At 36.5% G+C, this 27075-nt stretch overlaps 1 protein-coding gene across 2 annotated transcripts; it reads right to left on the bottom strand.

The window, feature by feature from the left end:
* Positions 1-550: 550 nt before the first annotated feature.
* LOC306885960 (actin-binding protein WASF3) lies at positions 551-26239 on the bottom strand. Of its 2 annotated transcripts, XM_079442794.1 has the most exons (10): positions 26019-26239; positions 15182-15323; positions 14806-14940; positions 11753-11906; positions 8424-8541; positions 7934-8017; positions 7390-7568; positions 5982-6266; positions 3311-3699; positions 551-2571 (listed from the first exon to the last, which is right to left on the bottom strand). In XM_079442794.1, exons 2-10 carry the CDS (start codon positions 15312-15314, stop codon positions 2414-2416), a joined length of 1635 nt encoding a protein of 544 aa, XP_079298920.1. In that variant the 5' UTR covers positions 15315-15323; positions 26019-26239; the 3' UTR covers positions 551-2413. The 2 variants fall into 2 exon arrangements, with proteins under 2 accessions (XP_079298920.1, XP_079298921.1); XM_079442795.1 differs by lacking the exon at positions 7934-8017.
* Between the last annotated feature and the right edge of the window lie 836 nt (positions 26240-27075).

Below are 27075 nucleotides of genomic sequence, written 5' to 3'. Positions count from 1 at the left end.
ATGTTTCCCACACACTTTAGCCAATAAATTTCCACAGCTTTGCTAGTCGATTGTGTTTACCTCAAAATGATTTTAAAATTAAACTTCAAAGACATTTCTGGAGTAGATTTCTATTACAGTATGTGCACCAAACCATGAATAAATTGTTGTAAATTATTCTTATAAGTGCACAGATGTAAATAATAAATAAATAAATACCCTGTGATTTGAATGCAATGTATGGTGGAAACAGATTGCATATTTTAGATCAGTGCATAACTAGAAAAATATACACATTATTAGAAATCAGAAATTTCCTAATTACATTTTTTTTAATTAATTCCTGGAAACCACAGTTTTTTTTTAGTTTTGTTTTTTTAAATGTCCAGGCTTTCCATAATTACAAGAGGGTTCCTTTGATCACAGAAAGCCTGAAAATGTTATAATTAGGTAAACAAAGCAACAAATCATTAAATCACAAAAATCCTTTAGACATTATTGATTCGACTGATCCAATTTAAAAACTGATCCAAAATATAAATATCAAATGTTGCCACAAGCCACACTGAGGAATGTTTTAAGAAGCACTTTAATGGCAGTATACATGCATGCAGCACTTGCCTACATTAAATTGTTTTTCTTTTCTTTTCTTTGATACATTAATTTTCATACTGTTCTTAACTATATAAATCAAAGTTCTGCCATTTTAACAAAGTTCTATACATCACATTGTTTAAAACACAAAGGACTTCATTCTTTACATACAAAACACAGGCTAAACACACAGCTCATCATAGCTGTTAAGTTAGGAGAGGTTAAAGTGGAAGCCTCCCTATTTGTGCAGTGAGTGACACATTTAAGCAAATAAATAGAAAAATAAAAGCTGAAATACTGAAGTGCTCTTATTCTGTACAAATTAGCATATATAGCATTTCAAATGTCTCAGAGGGCAAGAGGATTACAAACCAAACTTAAAACCAAAAATGCAAACCAGCTGTTCTTACAGAGCACAATGTTAATGTTTATGGGTACACATTACCAGGTCAAACAGGTGAGAGCACAGCTGTCTTCATTGTTGCCTGCTTAATTATGCTGTGCTTGTTGCCTTGGTAACAGTGCAGTGACATCTACTGTAGTTATAGTGAGATGGCCACGCATTGTATCCATTTTAAAAGACACAGAAAACTAGGATTTGTTTCCCTATCCCTGAAGGGACCAGGAAGAAAAACAACAACAAAGAAACTGATTCTGACACAATTAAAGATACAATCCATAATTACTAACACAGCACCACTTGTACCTCAAAACATTAAAGTATTGTGTTTAATGAGGCTATAGATGAATAAGAGACCAGTTCTGTTGTGTTTTGTAGACAATTAGCAGCACTCACAATTTGTGTATTCAGAATGCACCAGTATAGTAACAAGTCTTTTTACTTGGAGCCAAGAAAGCAAATGAAAAATCATAATCCATCAAAATGGGTTAAATTATTTAAATGAGTTATATCTGGGAAAATAGCATCACCAATAATGTATGTAAAGCATCACCACCGAGCCTGCATTTTTTAGATACAGAAAATATGTTATATTCCCAACAGAATTTGAATATATCTTTCACACTCTTGATACAGTTTTTCGAATCAGATTGTCTGTCCATGCTATTCCATTAGTTGGGATATTTGGAACGCAAACATTAATAATTTTTATAAATTTTAATCAACAAATGAAAACCTAACTAAACATCTACTGTGTATTTGTGCTCTATCGGAGCAAATTGCTCAAGAATATTGCTTTTTAGACTTGCAATGTTATTTGCAACGTTCAACTGGTTTGCTATCTGCTTGTTACTTGGTCAACATGCATTCAAGAGGTCAAAACGCAGCCGGTTCTTTGGGCTTGAACATGAAAAGTTTTACGCAAATGCTTAGTATTTTAGCCTTAAATACATTACGGCTATTTTCACTGTCCTTTAAGTTGTAGTCCTGGGCGAGTAGGACTAAAATTAACATTGCATGATCATCCAGCTGGCTGTTCTAATAATTATGAGGTCATATTCTAAGGTTAGTGAGAGAGAAAGAGTGCAGGAGAGTGGACAGATGGTAGGACCACCACATTCAGAGAATCAGGCAGTGGACTCAAGCCCGCTGTGTAGAGGAGCCGATTTCTAACGGACATTGCTCTATGGGATCAAAACTCTCATTAAATTCACTGTCAAGGCTTCAATTTAAGATGTACAATCTAAAATTCAAAAGTTTCTGGTTCTGTCTCTTTGAGACTTTGTAGTTACGCAGCCCTTTTTTTAAAACACAGGAGCCGTGTTATATTAGTGCAGACAGACATCGGCATGCTACATTATTGTGATAATTCTGTTCTCTGAAACCTACGCTCTAACGCTTACTTCAGGTTTTTTTATTCTTCTATTGTTGTTTTCTGTCTCAGTCTGACCACTCGTTTTCATCCAGCTCAGAGTCTTCGTCAGATTCGCTGTACTCCACGGCGATGCGACGGGATAATATAGTGGCCACGTCGTTTCCAACTGGCTCCTTCTTCGCTTCCTGCTCCCGCTGTTCTTGCACCTTACGCAGCTGGATCCCTATGACAAAAAACCCCCCAGAAAAGTGAGAACCAGAGATACAAAGTTGCGTGAACATTAATTCATATATTATTAAAAGGATAAATCTTACACAACCTCTCAAGAACTGATAAGAAATATGGCTCAGGCCATATTTCACACCAAAATAATAATAATAATAATAAATTAATGTGGTAAGATTTTTTAAAGAAATCTCTTACATTCACCAACGCTGTATTTATTTGATCAAAAATAGTAATATTATGGAATGTCATGAAACCCTGCATTTTCAGCAGCTATTTCAGTCTACAGTGTCACATGATCCTTCAGAAATCAGTCTCATATGCTAAAGAAACATTTGTTATGATGAATGTTGAACAGTTGTGGCGTTTAATATTTTTATGGAATTGTGACACATTTTTTCCAATATTCTTTGATAAAATAGAAAGAACAGCCTTTATTTGAAATATAAATATTTTGTAACATTATAAATGTCTTACTGTCACTTTTGATCAATTTAATGCATCCTTGCTGAATAAAAGTTTATCTTTTCTTAAAGAAACAAACAAAACAAAAGGACACCAAACTTTTGATTGTTATATTATAATATATTATAGAATTAATATAAAGGTTTTTAAACTGTGACATAGAATGCTGCCAATTCTCGTTATCATAAGGCAAAAAAACAACAACAAAAGTACGATGTTGTCACCATTTCACACCATAACACTCAAACCCCACTTTATGTGTGACCTCTGACCTCGTCTGATGGCTGCCAGCAGGTCGCTGCGTGCATCGCTCATTGGGATGAGAGGTACCTGACCCTTCCTGGGGACAACCGGTGCTTCCGCAGGAGCAGCGGGCATGGTGTGTGAGTGAGGGTGCGGGTGGGGGTGTGTGGGTGGCCCAGGTGGAGGTGGAGGGGGGGCTGCGGGAGGAGGGTGGGTTGGGGATGGGGTGTAGGAAACAGGGAGGGCAGGGGTCGGAGGAGAAGGGTTGTAACTCTGGGAAAGAGATGGCATGGCACTGGCCGGGGCAGAGGAGGGGCCAGTGGGACTGTCAAAGGCAGTCTGGGCAGAGGGAATGAGAGGAGGAGGTGGAGGAGGAGCAGGAGGTACGAAATACTCTCGATGCTGAGACTGCTGACCACTGAGATACAAACAGAGAAAATAAATTAATCAAACACATTAAATGCACTCAGGAGATGAGCTATAAGCCTAGAGCTCACTGCAAGATGGAAACTCAATGGACTTTTATGTTTTAAATTTGAGTGTCATGCCAAACAAACAAACAACTCTCAAAGACTTATTGTTAACTAAAGCAAACTATTAAAACTGTTATTGTTAATTGAAATAAAGCTGAATTAATAAAATAAATTTGATTAAAAAACTGAAATAGCTAAAACAAATCAATATAAATAAAAAATTAAAATGACACAGAGCAAAAAATCTAATAAAAATGACAAAAGCTGTAGCAAAATTATTAAAATTTAAACCAAAATTAAAATGAAGAAAAATCTAGGACACTATTATAGTATACAAATAATACTAAAATTATGTGAGTTGAGTTTGTGTTAACAGATAGCTAGTGGTATAAAACGTTATAGCTACAGACTGATAAAAATGAATTTGTAGTTGACACAACTAGTCTGTGATTCATTGTGTAAAATCTCATAACTTTACCAAAACTAGAAACTGTGAATCTGAGACTATTGTCTTGTGAGTGTTTGGCCATAGATATGATGCTACTTAAATTTTACACATGATCATATATGTTTTGTTGGATATTTAGACTGAAGAAATACATGAATGATAAACAGAGCAATTCCAAGAGGGTCCTCACACCTAAAAATGGAGCAAAATTTGCAACCCCTAGGGGGTCATGATGGAACTGCAGGGAGGTTCATGAGACAGAGTAAATTATATGCAAATTAGGGGTGTGCGATATGACGATTTTTGATCGTGGACGATAAAAATGTCTCCACGATCTGCTTTTGAAGAAATATCGTAGTATCGCGCTACAGCACACATTGTCAAATACAGTTCTGGCGCCGCCGTCTCTATGTACTGTACAACACGACATACAGCAGTAGAGTTACTCTGACAGGACACTGCACTTATTCGCGATCGCAAAAGTACATTATTTGCATACAAGCCTTGCTGGTTAAATGTTTAATTCGCGCGCTGGTCTGACGTGCGCTTGTTCTGAGTGCATACACCTGAAGCACGCGCACTAAAACGCCTGTCTAACAGCGCCTGATTACTCAACTAAGTTATATTTTGCGCTAATACTGTCAAAACACACAAGGTTTACATACAGACTGAGTTGGTTATCTCTAAAATGAAAGTAAATAGTTAAGAGAGAAACGGATGCGTGCCTGTACTGTATATTAGATGCGTGCAGCTCTTAAAGGGACAGGACACTAAACATGCTGTCGACTGTCATTAAAGGGATAGTTCACCCTAAAATTGAATTTCTGTCATTATTTACTCAGTGGAAAACCAAACAGTTGCTGGTCTACATTGACTTTGATAGTAGGAAAGAAAAATCCTATGGAAGTCACTGAGGACCAGCAACTGTTTGGTTTTCCACCTTCTTCAAAATGGCATTTATAAATGTTCAGCAGAAGAAAGAAACTCATTCCGGTTTAAAACAACTTTTGAGTAAATGATGATATAAAAATACAACATTATGACAGAATTGACAGACAGATGACAGAATATTAATTTGTGGGGGAACTATTCATTTAACGTTAACAAAACAACAAAACACAAAGAGAAAAATCACTCACTATTCTTGACTGAAAAACTTTAATACAGTTGCTTTAGGAATCAGTCTATCTAGTGTTTTATTTTTATATTTGTTCATTCAATTTCATTGAATGCTCTGCTAAATACACCTATTGTACCTGGAAATAAAGCACTGTTTGTTTTATTTGTATATTATGTGTATTTGTAATGTGTATCTTTGTTCTTATTTTTTAATAAGAAAAATAAAATAATGACAAAGATTTTTTATCTTCACCCACTTTGGCCTAAATATCTGCCATGCATCTTTGTCTTTCTAGTTTGGCTGTAATGCTCAGACAACTTGTAAAACCAAAATAGTAAAACTAACAAAGAATCGGGATAAAAATCGTGAATCGTGATATTTCTATAAAAAATCGTGATATGATATTTTTCCCATATCGCCCACCCCTAATGCAAATGCAAACTGAATAAAACAAAAAGTATATTAAACTCTAACCTTAAATACAAAATCCTTCAGTCATTCAATTTATCATTCATTATATTTACTGAATGGTTAGAACTTTTATTTTAATTTTTTAGTGGGTATTTCATGTAAATAATTTAGAGGATTAGAAAACGCTGCTTAACACCCTTTATATTACAGAGATTTACTGAATTAAGAGAAGCTGTAGAATAACAGACCTGTAGTCTTTAGCCTGCAGGGGACGTGGTCCATTGAGAGCGGGGTCTGTGACTGCTTGTCCATGGGAGGTCTGAACCCTGCCAATGGTCTGTCTCCCAGGTGGAGCGGAGGAGGAAGCGACCGGCCGGTAACCACGGTCCAGGGACTGGGTCTGGACATGAGAGGGGGCCATGAGGTGCTCTTTGCCATCGGCAGCGGAGTAGGAGCTGGTCACGGCCATCTGCTGAGCCGGGTGACTGGGGCTGCCTGGGTAAGAGTGCTCACCCATGTCTGAGGCAACAGACCTGATGATGGAAAAGACACAGAGAAAGACCGATAGATGAAAGAGAGTTAAAGGAAATGAAGAGAGAAACATTAAATGCAAATATCTTTTTGCATGCTTGAGTTTTAAAAGAATATTATGGATTTCAAAGTTTCAAAGCTTTATTGAAAGCGCCTGTGTGGCATATTGTTTATTACAACAGATAAACATTTTCACTGTTGATTGTCAAAATTAGCCCCTCAGTGGACTTCTAAAGTCTTCAGGGCAAGCCACTGCACCAGAATAAATGTTAAAAGACAGTAGTTTAAAAAGCGATAATTTTTATGATTTTTGTGTGTGAAAATCCATTCAGCTCCAAGACTGCATTTATTTGATAAAATATACAGTAAAAAAGCAATATAGGGAAATATAAATACAATTTAAATGTTCAGCAGCCATTACTCCAGTCTTCAGAGTCACGTGATCCTTCAGAAATCATTCTAATAAGTAAACATTATATGTTCATTCTAATATGTAAACAATGTAAACATTTTTCCTTTCATTTCTACAAACCAAAACAAAAAAACAATGAACAGTACCATTCAACTACAGTACATATTTTCAACATACATCTAAAATCTTATATCTAAAACGTTTTAATATACAGCATGAAACATGTTCACGCAGGGATGAAAACAAATCAATGAATCACAGCCGATTTATTAAAAAAGACAGTTTAAACTGATTCACTGAACAACTCAAACTTTCTAACCAATTTTTAAACTTATATGTTTAAATACAATTTTAAGAACTGCTACTTTATTTGCTTTAATGTGCAACAAAGAACAACCATATCTTTTCCATTTGGAAAATTATTAACCAAATAAAATAGCACATTAAAGTCATTACAATATAGACAATGTAAAATAATTATTCAATATATCACCTATCCCGATCATCTAATTGTTTAACCTAATAAAAATTATTATAAAAACTAACAAATAAATAAATAGAACAGTATAATGATGTAACGCTTTAGAATGCTCTGATGTGACTCTCCAAGTGTTGGCAGCTTAAGTCTCAACAGATGGCAGTAGTGAGCTACGCTAAACTGCAGACCACTTTTATTGCCACTGAAAAAAGTCAAAGCAAAAGTGACCACCAACCTGTTGTCTGGGGAAAGTGAGCCCTCAGAGGACATGCCGTGGTACGGAGAAGGCGTGAAGCAGGCTTCTGGGCGGAACTCCTTATCATACGCCATTACGTTCCACTCCTGCCTACGATTCCGAGCCTTACGAACCTTTTTCACCTCACGACTGGGGTCCTCCACCTGCTTCTGCTGCTCCTGAGAGAGAGAGAGAGAGAGAGAGAGAGAGAGGGAGAGAGAGAATGAAAGGCTAGTGTTCCAAAAAGCCCAGGGTTTCATCACAAATCACATTTGGTGAAAGAGGTTTAGACTGTCAAGCTAAAAGAGCAAAGTCGCACACACACAGACTGTAGTGTCCACATCTTTCACTGAAAAGTGCTGTGAAGAAAGTTTTCTACATAATTCAGGGAATGCATTAAACACACACACACACACACACACACACACAGTAGAAAAGCTAGTGAAGAGACTGTAGGGAAAGAAAGTGAAAGTAAAAACTGGAGTCAGCAAAGTGAGGGACTGACGGATGAATAGAAGGACTGACAGAAATGCAGGTCTCTTACGGAGGATAGGAGGGGGCTTCTGAGATGGGCCTGCCTGGAGTGGGACTTAGTCTGGTCTGAGTGAGTCTGGCCTGTGCCGCTGGTCTGGAGAGAAGGGGCAAAGTCTGGGCGAGTTAGAGCTCTCATTCATGCACACATAAAGACACATCCACTGAGGGGTTTCCTTCTGCTCTCTTCTTTGCATATAAACACATAAGCTTCTGGTTTGAAGAGAGGAAATCCATCTGAGAAACTGTTTTTACAGGGGGCCCAGTAGTGCTATGGAAGCAAAGGGAGGTTGTCTGATGTGCTTAGCATTGTTGATAAGTTATCGTGAATCTTAACCATGTACTGTACCGTGTACAACAACACTTATTTTGGTATCAACTTGGTACCGAAGTTCCAGCATTTTTGACATCCTTAAAGCAGTATGTGATTGTGGAAAGAACACACAGTGTGAAACAGGACCATAAAGTGCACACAAAAACATATTTATGTAGCAGACACACACCTTCTGTCTCCTCTTTTCTTTTCTCTTGTCCTCTGTGGCTTGCAGCATTTTCTCCCTCCAGAGGTTAAAGAAGTAAGAGGGGTCTGTGTAGAACTTCAGTGCATCCTTCTTATCATCTCTATAGAAAGAAAGAAATAGAAAGAGATAGATGATGGTTGCTACAATAGCATTTGCTCAGTGTAGAGCTGTAACTAGGGATGCACGATATTTATCGGACCGATAAATTATCGACCGATATGAGAGAAAATGACGTCATTTTTATTGCTCCGATAAATTAAATCCGATAACTAGATCCGATAAAGTATGCTTGCTGGTAAATCAATCAATCAGTCTGATTTATCTGAAATTCATCTTCTTTCATAGTGCAAGTGATTGCAGCTTTAAACTGCAGTGACTCTCAGCATGTGTTGTGCTCATTACGTCATCATTTGCGAACATGTCTTCACCGCTCTGGAAGTTTTTCTCGGTGGCAGTGGAGGATAATGCCATTGCTATTTCCAACGCGTGTTCAGCAAGGATTCCGAAAGGAGGAAAAAAGGCATCAAGTAGGGTTGTGACAGTGAGGAAATTTTCCCACTGATTAATCGACGTGTGTCAACACCTTACCGGTATCACCTCGGTTGATGGGGGGTGGACGTCGTTTGAGTCTTCTCTCTTTTCCTCGCTTTCCTTCGGTTTTAAATAGCTGGTAAGCTCTGTGTGCGTTTTATTTTCACTTTTAAATTAGTGGCAAGTCGGCATCAAGCAGTTGTTTGTTTTTAGTTCGCTTGAGTTTTTTCACTTTCCTTTGCTTAAATAGCTTGTAAAAGCACCGTGCGTATTTTATTTTCACTTTTAAATTAACGGCAATTCGGCATCAATTGCTTGAATTCAATTCAAGCAACAACAAAATACAACATAGAACATGCTACCATGCTATATGCCTAATATAAAATAACAGATAACTTACAAAATTTTAAATATGCATGGTAGGCCTATACAAAACTGAAAATCAGTCAAGACTGAGGAACAAATAATTCTAAAACATAGAACGTTTATTAGTGAGATGGAAAGTTTTGAGGCACGGACTGCATACACCTTGATGTAAAATAATTGGAAAAATATCACAGTTTAAATAAAATAAAAATCAGCAAATACTGTGGAACCAAATAGGCTAAATGAGAAACGAATGTTTAAAAAATAAATAAATAAATAGACCTTCCAATATCACCTTAGATAAATGGCAGGTCAACAGGCTTTTCAAAATCCAAAAATATTTTTAAAACAGGCGCTTTTACATTCCGTTTTGAAACTCTTCTGCCATCATCTTGTCTTTTTCACCTCACTCTCCTCAGGTGATAAATGAAATCTGATCTGTGATGCACGACTGTCGTTCATTCACAAAAATGAACCGAAATACATGCCTCACAGACATGATAAATATATCTAAAGAAAGCTTTAAATTGCTACTTAACGAAATAAATAAAAACGAAAACAAAAACTATTTAATACAATCGTTATCCGTGAAGATTCACTTCTCTCTAAAGACACGTCTAACGAGGAGAAGGCGAATCCTTACTATTTCCCCCGGACACATTCATGGTAATTACTTTTGCTGGGGCTTTTTCTTTATTGTGTGTATTTGAAGCAGAACTCTTCAGCTGTGCTGACGGCTCGCTGCTGCTGCGGGACACTAAACACTGAAAATTTCGGCAGCACAGACTCGTATTGTTTCCACCAGCGCGGCAATTTTTTTCATCAATAATTGATGGATGTCTAAAATATAAAGATAAGGAGAAGCCTAAAACAGCCCCGAGGCCCGGCCCGCGTCTGAACTATGACGTGATTATTGGCCTGAAGCCTGGGCCTATAGGGACATAAAAAAGTAGGAGCCCTTTTTTAAATTAAATTAAAAAAAAGTAATAATAATTGGGGGCTAAAAGTGTGTTGTAATGCAAGCCTTACTGAACATGTACCGTGTAACATATTACTGAAAATTGATTAGTAATGCCTTACACTACTGCGTTACAGCAAAAAGTAATACGTTACTGTAATGCATTACTTTTGTAACGCCTTACTCCCAACACTGCTTAAAGACTATATAACTTTCTCATCCTCGTGCACTAAAAACGTTGAGTAGATGCATTTCTTTATGCATGAAATATTTGAATATAAATTTGTTGTTAAGGAGTTCTTAATTGCAGATAAACCATAGTTCTGTCATAATTCTGTTAAACCATTTCTGTTACAAAGTATTGTGGTGCCTTACACAAAAAATAAAAAACATTTGAAGAGTCAGGACTGATGTTTGCTATAGTTAGGCCAGAGCTAAAATATCAGTTTAATCAGTGAATTTTAAGATTTTGTATTCTCCTGGGTGCACAAACTGCAGATTATATGAAAATTATAATAAAAAAAATATGAACTTATCGGTATCGGCCATGAGAAGGACTTAATTATCGGTTATCGGTATCGGCTAAAAATTTTCATATCGTGCATCCCTAGCTGTAACTCTCCAAACAAACAAACCAACTTGCTAAAATTAATAGGGCTTTCAGGCATACTTGAGAGTGAGAATATTCTAGAGTACACTTGATATGCAGCAAGTGATGTCTCATTTTGTCACACTACACCAGAGAAGGCGGAAATAGGAAATAAAACATGCAATTGAAACATATCTTCATTTTTTTAATTGGACATTTTAATTAGTTCTGGGCAATTAATCACAATTAATCACATCCAAAATAAAACATTTTGTGTACATAACGTGCGTGTACTTTGTATATTTATTGTGTTTATATAAATACACACACATGCATGTATATATTTAAGAACAATATGTTGTGCTTATATATATATATATATATATATATATATAAATTATATGAATATAAATCTATATATGTAAATACATGTAAATATTTTCAAGTATATGCCTTTATATATACATAACAAATATACATCGTACACACACACACACACATATATATATTATATATACAAAAACTTTTTTTGGATGTGATTAATCACGATTAATCATTGCCCGGCACTAATTTTAATATAATAAAGTTGCATATAATGCAACATTTACTTTCAGTCCACAGGCTTCAATGAAGTTTGATTTTTGGCCCTTCATTGTAAAATGTTTGTGCACCTCTGCACTACATCATAAAATGAGTTTGTTGCTGGAAAAGTTAAACTATTTTAAAACTTGCTGAGCTAATGTTATGCTACAGAAGAAAAGTATAAGATGCAACGTTGCTACTGTTGCTATGACACAATAAGAAATGGCAGAATGTTATTTGACATGAGTTAATAATGCACACAGAGTGAAGTGATGATGATCTCACCTGTAAGGGCTGAGAATATTGAGAGGGGGAGGTTTGTCTCCACGGTGGTAGAGCTCCAGCACAGGATTAGGGATGGAGTTTCTGGAAACCACTTGTTGGTCCTGAATGGTGGAGCTCTTGAAGGCCTTCCTCATGTTGATATCTTGCAGAGACACTGAAGATGGGGGATAGAGGAAGAGTTCAGATTCATGCATTCATTTCATGATTGAGATTGCAAAAATTTGTAAATTTGACATGTTTTAGTACAATATATTTAGCAAAGAAGAAAATAGGCATAGAAATTAAAATTTAGAGAACAATGAATTAATGAAACAAGACAAAATACACTTGTATGAAGGTAACAGCCATTACGGACACTACCCAGTAACACTGATCTGAGATCGGTTCAGTGTTTACTATATGGTGATTAAAGGTGTGGTTTGACTAAGATAAACTGTCCCTTGATCATCATAAAGTGTTAAAGGGCTTTAAAGTAAAGCTGTGCGAAATCCCTGCTTAAGTCTCTAATGTGTTTATTAAAGAACGGATGAAGCTGTCCATGAGACAGCAGATGGTCATTCTCTTATTCACATGCTCTGCTTCTCACCCTAATCAGGAATGGCACAAACATATGATAGATCAGCTGCGCATTTAAAAGCAACATCACTGCTTTGCCTGCCCTAAAGCACGTGGAGCTCCTGCCTCACAATCCCATGTTTTTTGTTGTTTTTTTCAGTAGACTGAGCTGTTTGGCAGTGACTTTAGATTTTTTTGCTTGCACAAATCAAAAACAAGTATGAGATGCTGAAAAAGTGATTAATCTCAACCCACACATAAACATCAACTGTTTTACAATTGGCTTGTTACACTTGGTGTGTGACAGGTTTTTTTATATACACACAAACTTACAAATATATAATAATTAATATTTAAATCTAATATACAATAAAATTTAAAACACACACAAATTCCATCAAAAGGACAAAACTATGACTAAAAAGACAGTAAATATTAACAGTCCGCCTCTGATAGAAAGTAGCACAAAAGTGGAAAAGAGCTGTTTGGATATTCCGTAACATCAGTCAAGCAATGATCTATGACACTGTGGACAAATGCCAAATTATTTATTAGGTTCTGCTACATTAGTGTAGTCTGTTACTGAGGGGGCAGGGCTTGTTTTGATGTAAAGAATGATGGACTGCCTCAATCGCCCTCTAATTATGTATGCCACAGGATAACACTCACAATATTAAAGCACTGGCTGTGCCTCAGGGGCCACTGTACTGCTTTATTGAACATTAATAATTCAAGACTGAGCATACTGGCTGATCTGATGGCAGGAATGGGGTATATGAGGTCAAACCTGGGACAACTTATAAAACAAGGTGGTTCTGCTTTTCAAAATATGTACTATGAGCCACAATGCAGTGCTGTTGTAATGGAAGAGAAAAGCCTTTCCCTTGCCTATTTGTTCAAATACCAACAAACAATCTGTCTAAAACAGCTATGACGTAGCTCACCCATATAATATTATACCCAATCTCCGTCTTGACTATTAAAATGGTTGTCTTTTTTTTATTAATAAGCGATTCCAGTCAGATTCACATGTAATCAAAATGTTATTGATCCGAAAGACTGAGCAGTGTTATTTTATTATCATTAAGATACTATTATAAATCGTGTTAATATTTTGAATTAAGTTTTAGATTTTAAGTTTTAAGTTAACATTTTAGTAATTGTTTTGTCATTTTTTTCATTTTTAAAAAAATATGTATATATAGTTTTTACTTATTTTAATTTGAGTTATTTTATTATACCGTTAATGACAATAAGAAATGTTGTCTTAGCAACTAGCTGAAAAAAAGTTAGATTTTTGTTAGTTTTAGCTAACTATAATAACCTTGGCTCTAAGACATATTAAAATCCAATGAGGCACTGCTCCCTAATATACAGCTCTACAAATCACACATTGACTACATGCCTCATTTTATTAATTTCAGTTTTCTTCCTCTTTTTTTTTCTCATTTTGTTTGTATCTCTAAATACCTCTTCTGTCCTTGTGCGCAGTCTGTTTGAGTGCAAAATAACCTCAGTTTTAAGTGTGGATGGCTGGTTATAAATTAATAATTAGAACGGACGTTAAGAGGGGGATGGGGTGACATTTTTGGATCAGACACAACCATGAATGCCAGCAAACCCTATCACCCTCTCTGGTAACACACACACACAATATTCTGTCTCTTCCTCTCTGTGAGATGTCTCGATATTCAGACATTCTTCTCCTCCTCCCACTCCCCATCTCCTTACCAACCCTGCATTCTACATGAGGCACACAAAAACCCCAGATCACCACCAGGTCAGACAGACACACACATTAAAGAGCTATAAACACACACATACGGCCCAGAAACCACACGCTCAGCATTCCCAGCAGGTTTTGCTCTCAGCACGGGTGTGGTTGAGAGGTCATTGCTCACTGTGAATCAGGTGATAATGGAACGCTCAGACTTTAAAAGAAACGTCGATGTGTCTTCTCTGTAAGTGAGGGGTCACAGGGGAGCTGGAACATATTAAACCCTCTTTATCGGCTCTCCGGTTATCGATCACAGCTGGGCGGAATGTTATAAATAGACGAGGACATCGTTAGAACATGTAACGTGGCCCTAATCTTGATTTTGCATACGGACAGGGTGTTTACAGATAAAAATCTCTTCTCTTATGTCCATCAAACACATAGAATGACATCAGAGTTGTGCTGTGCTCTGCTATCTGCTTCATTTATTGAGACAAGAGACGGTGCCACCAGACACTGGATTTTTCTATTCCGCAGAGAGAAGAACAAAAGAAAGAGATGAGAGGAGTAGAGAGAGGAGTAAAGTGATACAGTTTGATGTCTCTCTCTTTCATGGCAGAGAAAGCTGGGTCATCCCTCTAACTACAGGCTAAAAGAAGACCATTATAGAGGACAGCACTCGAAGGCAAACGTGCTCTCTCTCCAGCTGCTAGCTGCTACAGCTGAAAGCTTGATAAGATCTGGAGATGATGCAGAGATTAAGCTTAACGCGTGATGTTACCCTCTTCCACCGTGGAGTCCAGCTGGGTGACTTTGATAGCCAGCAGGTCCACTCTCTCTTGCAGGTTATTCATACGCATGTAGAAACTGTTGGCTTCATTAAACAGCTCTCCAAAGATGTCCTCTGCGTGACGACCTGCAAGACAGATGGCGAGACGAACGGCGTGCTGAAAAAAATCTATTGAATTTCCATGCTAGGTTGGGTGTTGGTCGAGCTAGTGGACTAGCACAGTGATGCTATTCATCACCAAATCTTGGTCAAGCTGGTGGACCAGAATGGTGCCTTCTGATTGGGACTCATTTCAACAGGCAACATATAAAAGATTATATAAAGAACAAGCGATTCACTACAACTAGAAAAGCAGGGTGTCACTCACTCAGGCTGCCCAGTTGTTTGATGATGGCTGCCAGGGTGCTATTGGTGACACACTCCAGTTCGCTGGGCACTCCATCGGGCAGAGCTCCTCGACACAGGTGCTTGGGCTCGATACTCCTCTTCACCAGCGGCATGACTGAGTACTGCCGAAAGAGAGAGAAATAGGGAGACCCATTAAGACAAATCAACCACCTAATGAACTCAAATAAACAACAAATGAGGAGGTATATTTCCAGATCTCTAAAATAAACTTTAATTTAAACTGAGAATATACATACACACACATAGTGTTAAGTTTTTAAAATGTGTCGTCGTTTGTAAAAGTATATTAGAATTTCCTGAACTGACTTGAAATTTAAATTTAACTATACATTTGTTTTTTTTAATTGTTAAAATAGAAAAACTATTAAAATAGCAATAAAACTATATTACAGCCAATATAAAAATACGACATTTAAGAGGAAAATATATTTTTACACATTTTTAAATGTTTTTTTAAGTTCAGAGGTTTTATTTAGATTTCATCTTTTAAAATGTATATGATAATTTCCTTGATTCACTTACAACACAAACTGTCTTTTTCACTTAAAATTAGTTGCTGAAAATTAGTAACTATAATATACTATAAAATTATAACTCAATGAAAGCTTTGAAGGAAAGCTTACACACACACAGTGGCATACATTGCTAAATCGTGTTAGTCATTTAGATAACAATGTTCAATATGTCACATAAACCCAAATGTTTAAGTTTGTATAAGTTTAGCACATCCGATTTGGTGTCAAAGCAGCACTGGTCCAACAAGGCAAGTGACCGCATAATCAACTGACCCAAAACTCTGCCACACAGCCCTGGGACATCCTCACTGTTGAGCTCTGTTTTTAGTCTGTTTACTGAGTGTACAAATGAAAGCCAATGTGAAGGTAAAAAGTGTTTTTTGAAATCAGTTCTATAAAATCAAATCTCACAAGGTAATATGGTTACTTTGTCTTTTTGGTTGAGCCAGCATGCCTTAAGCATTTTGTGCTGATTAATCATTTGCCTGCATTTAATACAGACGTCTGACATAAGTGGGCCAGTTTCAGTAAAAGGACCTATTGTGGTTTGTTCCTGTTTACAGACAACCAATGACCACAGACAAACGCTAATAAAGACAGACACTGGCATCACCCACACTGATGCAGGAGCAATGGTTCAGTGACCTGGGCACACAGACAACATCGCCTGGCAACTAAAGCGGACAAGTATGCTGCTAATGAGACATGAAAAAAGCACTGTTATAGCCCGGTGGGACAGCAGACGTGTGTGTGTTCACCTGCTTTCTTTGTGTGTCTAGTTATTATTTCGGTCTGAAAGTGATTGGAAAACCAGATTGTAATGGTTAACAAACCTATTAAACTATATGACTATTCATAAGTTTGGGGGCAGTATTTTATTTTTATTTTTTGTAAAGAGAAATACTTTGTTACAAAAGATTTCTATTTAAAATAAATGCTGTTCTTTTTAATGCTCTATTCATCAAGTAATCAAAAAAAGGTCAAATGTCAAATCAAACATATTAAACATTTTTTCATGTGTTTTTTCATTTAATTCTGCTCTCACACTGTGAAGCAGACACTGCAGCCTGTCCAATTTAATGAACAATATCATGTGAATATACTTGAAATCTCTTGTATCTTGTAGTTTTTTCACACGGACACATTTTGTCCCCAATTCTTCACTTCTAATTATACCAGCATTTTTTACTGTGTGGGAATCTTTTACTGTGGGAATAAAATGCAATAGACCAGATACTGTATATTTTATGTCAATAACGGAAGGTATTATAATATGTCAATGTTTTTAAAATGTCAATATGATGGAATATTCTTCCTGCTTTTCATCAAGTGCTGGCGCACACACCCTCATAACAATTACACAGCAGTTCAATAACAGATCACTTTGCACTAAAACATTCACACTCTTTTTCAATGTCTTCTCTGAATCTCTGTCTGCTCATGAATAAAGCAGGAGAGCTGAGAGAGACTGTTGAAATGCAGGGCTGTAATCCTCACTCCCTCGAGCGTTTGGCTGGACTGTGTGAAGTGTAAGTAATAAAAGGATGGGTTAATGGGTAGAGAGAGATCGAGAGAGACAGAATATCTGTCTGTGTTTTTTGGGGGAATGAAAGGACACATCAGACCCTCTCAAAACCCTGTGAACTGCCTGCCCACATTTACATTCATGCATTCGACAGACACTTTTTTCCAAAGTGACTCTGACTTTCAGAGAATTCATGATATGCATTTGATCAGCATGTCCCTGTGAATTAAACTCATGACCTTGGCATTGCTAGAGGCCTGCCCTGCCAGTAGAGCTTGGAATGCTATACCTACCTAGACAGTTTTGTTTGCTGCTGACTCAGGACACCTCTATGATTCTGAAATATGCTGTTTAGGCAGGCAGATCTCTATAATTTGAGACTCAGATACTGATACTAACATTAATTAATAGTTAGTGAGGTAGTTGTTAAGTTTAGGGATGTATAATGTGATCATGCAGAATATGTGCTTTATAAGCACTAATAAACAGCCAATATGTTATTAATAGGCATGCTAATAAGCAACTATTTAATAGTGACAGTTGGTCTCTATGCTAAAGTGTTACCGAAAATTCTCATACTTAATAAAATTACCTACTCAATTTTTTTTGGCCCTTTTCATGCAATTTAGAGATAAAATGTATGAATAAAAAAACAAACAAAAAGAAAACTTCTTTATTTCCGGAATTTGCCAAAGAATAATTTTTCATTTAGTTTAACTTGACGTACTAAATCAACAAAAAACAACAGAAATAAGAAATATTAATAAAGACATAAAAAATAGACATAAAAAAATAAATCATATAAAAATGAAACAACTTGAATTCTTAGACACAAACTGTTGAAAAAATTAGATGGGAAGCACACAGAGAAAATGAGTGAATGAAAGAGAGAGAGAGAGAGAGGGAGAGAGAGAGAGAGAGAGAGAGAGAGAGAGAGAGACAGACAGACAGAAAGAGCCAAAAGTGTGCCACCTTGCCAGGAGGGGCCTTGGTGTTGTTGCCATGGAAACAACACTGAAACGCTTCTGAGAAAGGATTTAGAGAGAGCGAGAGAATGAGAGAGAAGTGAAAAATGGTGCAGAGAGAATCCCCCACTATATATCTCAACAAGATGTCAAGAATGCAGCAGGGCCATACTCACTCTCATGAACCCCTCCCCCTGATATACAATGGCATCCGCACAGAAATTAGTTATTTAATGACTACCTGAACATGTCTGAATTTCCCAATCTCTCAGTAGGAGGAGGTCAGGGACCCCAGGGAGAGCAGCAGAGTGAATTCATGAAGTTCTGTAATGTGTGTGGGGGATGTAAAGCAATCATATGTAATAAGTGATGTGAATATCAAGAGTGCTAAGCGTGGTTCACCTCATTAACCAATGCTAAATATTTATCCACTCGCATCTGATTAGGAGCAGTCATAGTACAGCAGCAGGAGTCAGTGAGTGTGTAGTTTCTGTCCGCATGACATTACATGTCAGAACTACCCACTTTTGTAGATGTGTAGGTTTAAGAGTTATTTTTAATGCGAGTCAGTGTCATTTATTATCATTGTATGTGTGCAAAAGCATCTGCTCTGTGTGAAACAGATGGCATTTATAATATAATTAAAGGCCCAGCTCTCCCTCTCTACAGGCATGTGTTTAAAAGTCAATGGAATGCTATCAAACACTCGTCTCCCACTGTGAACCAAGTGCCTGCGGTCTGCTTGCAAAATATCACACACCATATCATTAGCCATGAACAAGTTAATTCTCTGAATAGGTTTTGATCTAATTCAATCAATCCAGTAGATAAAAGTCTACACAAGTTACAAGAAGGTTGCATTTATTTGGTCAAAAAGGAAGGCAGTAACATTAGGGCTGGGCAAAACAATCGATTTTTTGACTATTAGTTTTTTAAATGACGTCAATTCAATATCGTGTTATAGTATCGATATATTGATATCTATGTAATGTTATAGTAATGCTACAAATCTGTGGAAGCATTTGACTTCACGCCTAAGGCGCCATGATTTCTGCAATGAATGAATGGCAGATGGCACAGACGCACTGTTTTGTTTTGTAACAACAATACTACCACTACTACTACTACTACTAATAAATATGAATAAAACTATATTTCTTAAGGAATAATCACATTTGTTTTCTTTTTCATTTTAACAGTAAACCTCTGTTGTGCAGAATTTTGTTTGCCAAAAATAAAAAGGGCTTAACTTTCATTTTTTTAGGATAAATAAATTAATGTTTTATGCCTTCATATGATTACCAGAAAAATTAAGAAAACCATTTTATAAGGCCCTATTATTGTTTGAAAAAACAGGACCATATACAAAAAAAGAATAGGCTTAAAATACAAGTCTGTGGCTCTTCATTTATTTTTATGAATTCACCAATTGTAAGCTGATGTTGTTTACAGTTCATTTTTTAGACATATCAATAGCTTTTGTATTAAAACTATACTCACTGAATGTAATAATAATAATAAAAAAATTGAGAATCGAATCGGGACATCTGAATCGATACTCAGCCCTAAGTAACATTGTGAAATATTAATATCTAAAATAAATACTTTCCATTGTAATATATTTTAAAATGTAATTTATTCCTGTGGTGGTAAATCTGAATCTCCAGACTTGTGTCGCGTGATCATTAGAAATCATTCTAATATGATGATTTGGTGCTCAAGAAACATTTCTTATTATTATTATCAATGTTAACATTTGTGCTGCTTACAATTTTTGTGGAAACTGCCATTTTTCTGTTTTGTTTTTTTATAGAAAGTTCACAAGTTCAAAACTGCATTTATTTAAAACAGAATGTGTTTGTAACAAATGTCTTCACTGTCACTTTTGATTAACTCAATACATGCTTGCTGAATAAAACTACTTTCTTTCAAATAAAAGTCTGCCTCCTTTTTCTTCCCAACAGTTTTCAGGAGGAAATTATGATTTAAATGTCACATCAAGAGAAGCACAAATAGCAGAGCTGCAGTTGCAGGTTGATCTGATGATGAGACGTTTGTGCTGCTCAGATTCCAGAGCCCCAGACCCCTCTCTCTGCCCCCCTTCTGCTGGCTCCCCTTCACCTCTTTAAAGTCAGGATTAATGTTTGGGCTCTCTGAGAGTCGTGTTGATCAACCCCCGTCCAAAGCCAACAAACTATAAGAAAGAATTATGATTCTCGTCGCTTATGCCACATATTAAAGCTGTTCAGAATACAGAACAAGAGTGTCATTAGTGCAGACTGAGAGGAAGTGTTGCCATGGTTTCCTTTCATGCCCCCTGATTGTTGCTTGATCAAAAAAGAAAGCAGAGCAGAAGCCAAACACTTCGATAGACAAGACAGTTAAGACAAACAGCTAGACAGAGCAAACCGTACATTAACCCTCTTAAGGTCAGTGACTCCAGACCAGTGTTATTGCAGCATTATTTATACAGTATTATTATTATAGTTTTAGTATTTCATTTATTTAGCCTATTATTTTTTTAATATTTTCAGTTTTCATTTTAATTTTAGTTTAAGTAATTTGTATGTACTTTTGCTATTTTGTTTTTTTATTATTATTTAGGTTTAATTTATTTTTATTTTTATTTGAGTTTTAGTTTTTATTTATTTCCAGTTAGTAATCGTAGTGTTACTAAGCAGCTTTCATTTGGTTTAACCTTTTTGGTAACGCTTTACTTGAAGGGGTGTGCATAAGACTGACATGACACCTTCATAATCATGACATGACACGTGTCACGAATATGAAGGAGGTTTATGCATGTTTATGACACCTGTCATTAAGTGTCATTCGCTCAGTTATGTCATTTTTAATGCAAAGATGGCATTGTTTGACCTAACCCTAACCTACCCCTACCCCATAACAAAGATATCTCAATGTCATCTTTGCATTAACTGAGCGAATGACACTTAATGACAGGTGTCATAAACATGCATAAACCTCCTTCATATTCGTGACATGTGTCATGTCATGATTATGAAGGTGTCATGTCAGTCTTATGCACACCCCTTCAAGTAAAGTGTAACCACCTTTTCTTCTAATATTTATATTTTTTCAGCTTTATTTCAATTAAAAAACATGTTTTTATTTAATTTTTATTTTTAGTTAATCCTGCTTCAAACAGACAAAAAAACCCTCTTTGCCAATTAATCAAAATTCTGCCCTCATCATGTGAACCAGCTCCCGCGGATCCAATTTTGAATGCATCAGATATGCCTTCTGCAAACCAAAAAGAATATTTATTTTGTCATGAATGATACAGCTTTAATGTAACATGATAAAATTTGTTAGATATGGGTCCCTCTGGTTTAAGAAAAGCCCAAACTTTAGCATTAAATGAGTATAGTTGTTAAACTGGGATGGGCTTGAGGCTTATCAACACTCTTTCTGTCGCTCTCTCCCATGAATTCTTCTCACTCCGTCACACACAATTAAATGTGCTGCATTCAGCACAGTCGGGACAAATCAGACAGGCGACCATGTGACCTGGAGTCCCTGTGCCCCAGTGCACAAACCCCTGGCTGGATAAGGCTCGGAGCAAAGGGGGTCACTCCCTGGAGCGAGCGTGTTGGGGTCTGCTCTGATCTGAGACCTGCTTTGTATCTGGAGTTCCATTCATTTTTTTAGGATGTGGATGGGTCCTTCATCTGTGTAAATGGGGCAGGCTAACAGGAGAAAGCAACTGGGGTGTTTGGAGAGACAGCGGTGGATTAACTGGAGAGTGAAATATGGCTGTGGGCTGAATGGAGATGGATGAACCCTTCAGCCCAGATAAGACTAGCCTAAATTAATGATTATTTGAATTTGGTAAAAAAAAAAAAATTAAATTAATAAATATTTGTTTTCTATATTTCAAAATCTATTTTCTACATGTATATTATTGATCTTGAAGTAAACAGTTCATTCGTGCATTTTTCAGTTTTTACTTTTTTTGAGCTTGCAATTTTTTATTACAATATTATAACTCCGTTTTCAGGTGAAACAACAGACTTTTCTCTGGTGATGCATCATGCATGTCAGACTTCTCCAATCATTTAGTCCAATCAACAAATAGATAGAAGCAAGTCTGGCCCTACAGTTTTTTTTTGGACAATCTGTTTTACTCAGATATACATCACAAATATGGAAGAAAAGATCTGTTGGAAAGATGGATGAGCAAAACTAAATCATCTAGTTAGTGGGTTTTCTAAATGACTAGGTCCCAGGCATCTAATTAGATTGGATCAAGGTCATTGCACAAAACGTGTATACAAGTCTTAGTCTTCACAAAAACAGATATAGAAAGACCTATGGAATCAGATGCATAAAAACACTGCTCACAGCAGGCAACATGAAATTAGACAATATCTGTCCTGAAAGGTATTGTTGAAGACAGCAAATTTGTTACAAACGAGATGTTTTAGTATGCTGACAGTAAATATTTTAAACATACTGGCTGTTGTCAAAATGATTTCGATGTTGGACAAGTAATCGAAAATCCAGACCCAATTTGATCACAATGCCAGAGATCACAGAAAAACAGAGCTGATGTTAACCGACACCCTTCCTAGTATTAAATTTTATTTTAGTAGTTTTGTTATGTGCTTTTGTCATTTAGTTTTTGTTAGGTTTCTATTTAGCTTTATTTTTAAAAATTTAAAAATGATATTCCATGAACATGGTTGTAGGATTGAGGCCTGTCTGACAGTTTGCAGAGCATTTGTGTAGAAGTATCACTTCTGTACTGTTCTGGAATCTTGCTTTTGATCATAAACTCTAACAGAGAACTTGTTAAATGGATTTCATATGAACTCATAAGATCTCTGGCACCATCCTGAGACACTGGGCTGAGACTGATGACATGGTACAGCAGTGGATTGATTCACAATATCGATGATGACCACCGTGACACCCATGTAAAGTAACTGTAACAACACATCATCGATCATGCCCTACTGCTGCCTGATACTGCTGAGTAAGCATGCTGGTAAAACAGGCTGTGTATTTAGGTGTGTATTTTTGAGTTTGTTCATAGAACCAGAACTGAATGACTCAAAGAAGCACCTACCCATAGCTGTTGACAACTGAAATTAATGAATAAGAGAAAATGAGAGGCACTGGTTTGGTCCAGCTGTCTCATATCCTGACATGTACTGTGTCCTGGATAGGCCTTTTCGAAGGGCTCAATAGACAGGCCATGCTTGCATTTTCTTTTTCTTTGGTGGCGGGTAACAAAAGGCAAAGGCAAAATAGCAGCAAACAGCACTTTTACACAGCCATTGATTTTCATTTGCACACAAACATAACAGAGGGGAGAGGTGGCCAGCTGTATGACAACAGATAATATGCTAAACTGACTTTCAGGTGATAAAAACACAATGTTGGCAAAAGTGGAAATTTCTGACCTCTACTGAGACTCCATACTGTATTCACGTGACCTTCAGGAGAAAAAACTATGGGTGTACTGCTATTGCCCAAGTGTTGCTTAAGCAGCTAACACAGGTCAAGGCAGTAAGGGGCCCATCTCCAAAAACACAAACACTGATACAGCTCTGGAAAACTCATTGTAGTGAAGAGTGCAGACGAATCGCCTTCGATTATGAATGCGATATTGCTTAGCTTGTCAGTGAACTATGCCTGCGTCCCAATGTGCATACTATCCATCCTAAATTCTGTGATATTAGTAATTTTCAATACTATGTAGGGCAGATAGGGTGGATAGTATGCACATTGGGACGCACAGTATAGCTCTGTGTAGTACATGCCGCTCCATCTGAAAGCAGGTGATGGCGATTTACTACTAATCAAGAAACCAGCATCTCTGACCAGATGTGCATGATAATCGAATTCGATTAATTGCACAGCCCGAGTGGAACCTCCACATTCAACACACCTTTGGGTTAACTAGTAAACAACATGATCAACAACAGAACTTCACACAGTAAATTCTAAAACAAATTGGGGGCATTTGTCACCCAAAAATGAAACTTCTGTCATCATTTACTCTCAGACCTGTGCAAGAATGTCACTACATAACACCACTCAATTTCTCAACATTTATCACAAAGATAGTAACCAACTGACCTGAGACTTGATTCGGACTCTTTTGAATAGTCTTTATTACTACTATACTAATCTTCCACCTAATTATTATTTTAAAATTTTATAAGAACTTTAATATATCACCTTTCTACAGAACAAAGGTCATTTTACAAGTTGCAAGCACATATGTGTCCCTGGAGCACAAAACCAGTCTTAAGTCGCTGGGGTATATTTGTAGCAATAGCCAAAAATACATTATATAGGTCAGAATTATCCATTATTCTTTTATGCCAAAAATCATTAGGATATTAAGTAAAGATCATGTTCCATGAAGATATTTTGTAAATTTCGAACTGTAAATATATCAAAACTTAATTTTTGATCAGTAATATGCATTGCTAAGCACTTTTAGACAAATTTAAAGGTGATTTTCTCAGTATTTTGATTTTTTTGCAACCTCAGATTCCAGATTTTCAAATAGTTGTATCTCAGCCAGATATTTTCCTATCCTAACAAACCATCAATGGAAAGCTTATATTTATTCAGCTTTCAGATGATGTAGAAATCTCAATTTAGAAAAATTGACACTTCTGAGTGGTTTTGTGGTCCAGGGTCACATATAAATAACAATAACAACAAAAAAACTCCTTTAGGTATAAAGGAGGGATAAAAGTATCTGTCATTTGCTTTGAACAAAATGTATATCAATTAAAAGATAAGTAGGCATTTAGAAAATGAAAAAGGCTTTCAGAAATTAAGTTTAGTGGTTTTATTTTTAGGACAATGTGACTTTCTGAAAGATACAAGAAACTTGAAGTGGACTCTATGTTAAAAACTTAAACATGAACATGTTCATTCATTATATCTGAACTGACATCAATGATAAAGTTCAAGTAAAAAGATCCATTCCGGCTTGTGGTCAGGAGCATCAAAACGCTGACAGCATCATATCAAAGTTGGTTAGCACGCTGGACACAAATCATTTACTCTGGCTATCTTGATAAGCTTGACATTATCCCTCTGGTGTCTGAGGCATTGTTTTGGGCCCTGGAGATGTAGCCTATTGGCCTGTATGTAACAGTTTTAAACCTATATAACAGTATTAAATGTAAATAAGTTGATATATTTATGTAGAAGTGATGCCAACCAATCATTGAGGTTCATATGAAATGCACTTGACATACATTTAATACAAATGTTGTTAAATAGCTCAGAGCACAGGGTCCAACATTTACAATTACTCAATGGCGGGTAATTGGGATTGAGAAATCTCAAAACTGAGAGAATAAATATTTAAAAAGGTGGACCGACTTTCAAAAAAAACCATTATGTCCAATTATGGTTATGTTTATCATTATATGTTTTGGTGACTTACCGCAAAAAATATCCACATCATGGAATTCTGGAGACAACAAGCCCTTTAGGCATACTAAATCGACGAATGATAAATTATGTAAACATAGATGTATTATGTCGCAGTTCCAAATAAAGTTACCAGCCTCAACTGACTCGACATATTATTTGTTTGTACAACAAATGAAATAACGCACACCCCGTATTTTCACGGTACAATACTAATCCAGGTCACAGCCAAAACACACACAACACACCACACCACACCACAGCCTTTTCATGTGATCAAAACACAGCTCTTGCGCGCGACGTTAGCGTTAGCAGCTCAGCTTTGTCCAAGCGCACGAGAGATGCAAAACCGATTAAAAGTCCGTTTACCTGTATGTATCAAGCGCTGGCGCAACGTCTCTCTAATTTCGGTCCGTATTTTGCTCTCCCTCTGTATTGTTACATCGCATGCATCGCTTAACTGCTATTTTCTGCAACGAGTGATGTGGATAACGGTGCGCGAGGCAGGTAAATCTCGGAACGATGCGCCCAGCCTGCGCGTTTCTTTGACAGCGTCGAGTCTTCTGCTTGAGCGCGAGAAGCGCTGGCCTATGCGCATGCGCAGACCGAAGCCTTGACCACCACCCACCAAAATAAGCACAGACTGTAGCAAAAAAGGGGAAAAAAAATAATCAGCACTTTACCTCTGAAATCTCCACGAAAAAGTCAGTGAAGACGGTCCAGTAAGGTTGTATTGCGTAGTTTCAGGAAGTATGCCAATGTTACAGCACATGTACACACACAAACTTGAAGTAAAGACAAATGTATGAGCTTTTCTAAACAGAAATTTCCCTACTGCGCAGATGCTAGGAATAGATCGTCAAAATTAAAGTTTTGAAAATTAGAGCTCATATTATGCATGATTTGCTTCCTATTCTGTACATTTGTATTTCATCAGTAGATGGCAGCATCGTTGATGGTGGTAGATCTACACAAAACACATAAAAAAATGCACTGCTATGTACTTTTTAAAAATGTAAAATTTTAAATGTAAAATTCTTGAGTAAAAATATATTACTTAGTTAAAGGAACCTCACCATATACATACATATATTTTTATTCTACATGACAATACATAGGCCTATACATTTTCTATTAAAAAATGTTAAATGTTTTTACAAGTAAACATGTTACACTTAATATTTATATATAAATTCATAAATGAACACATCTGCTCCAAGTAAAGTTTTTAAAATTAACTTTAAGTCATCATGTGGTCTGTTTTATTATCTGCAGTTTACAGCACCTTTTTTTATTTTAATTAATTATTAGTAGGGCTACTTTTTTGGGGTTTTTAATGGATGATATATTAAAATGATATTATTAGCTGGCATATTCATTTCATGCTATCTCATAGTACTTAAAATAGTTTAATAGTTAATTAAAA

Source organism: Barbus barbus (genome assembly GCF_936440315.1).
Source record: "Barbus barbus genome assembly, chromosome: 2".
In the NCBI taxonomy this organism is placed as follows: domain Eukaryota; kingdom Metazoa; phylum Chordata; class Actinopteri; order Cypriniformes; family Cyprinidae; genus Barbus; species Barbus barbus.
Note: the sequence above shows the minus strand (reverse complement) of the source record. Positions and strands in the feature narration are given on the sequence as shown.

What these genes read in the sequence shown, in the direction of transcription:
- LOC306885960 (XM_079442794.1), bottom strand. Translation starts at nt 15,314, where the DNA reads ATGCCGCTGGTGAAGAGGAGTATCGAGCCCAAGCACCTGTGTCGAGGA. An exon ending in CAAACAACTGGGCAGCCTGA is followed by an intron (nt 14,941 to 15,181) that starts GTGAGTGACACC and finishes TCTGTCTTGCAG; the next exon opens with GTCGTCACGCAGAGGACATC. An exon ending in GGACTCCACGGTGGAAGAGG is followed by an intron (nt 11,907 to 14,805) that starts GTAACATCACGC and finishes CCCCATCTTCAG; the next exon opens with TGTCTCTGCAAGATATCAAC.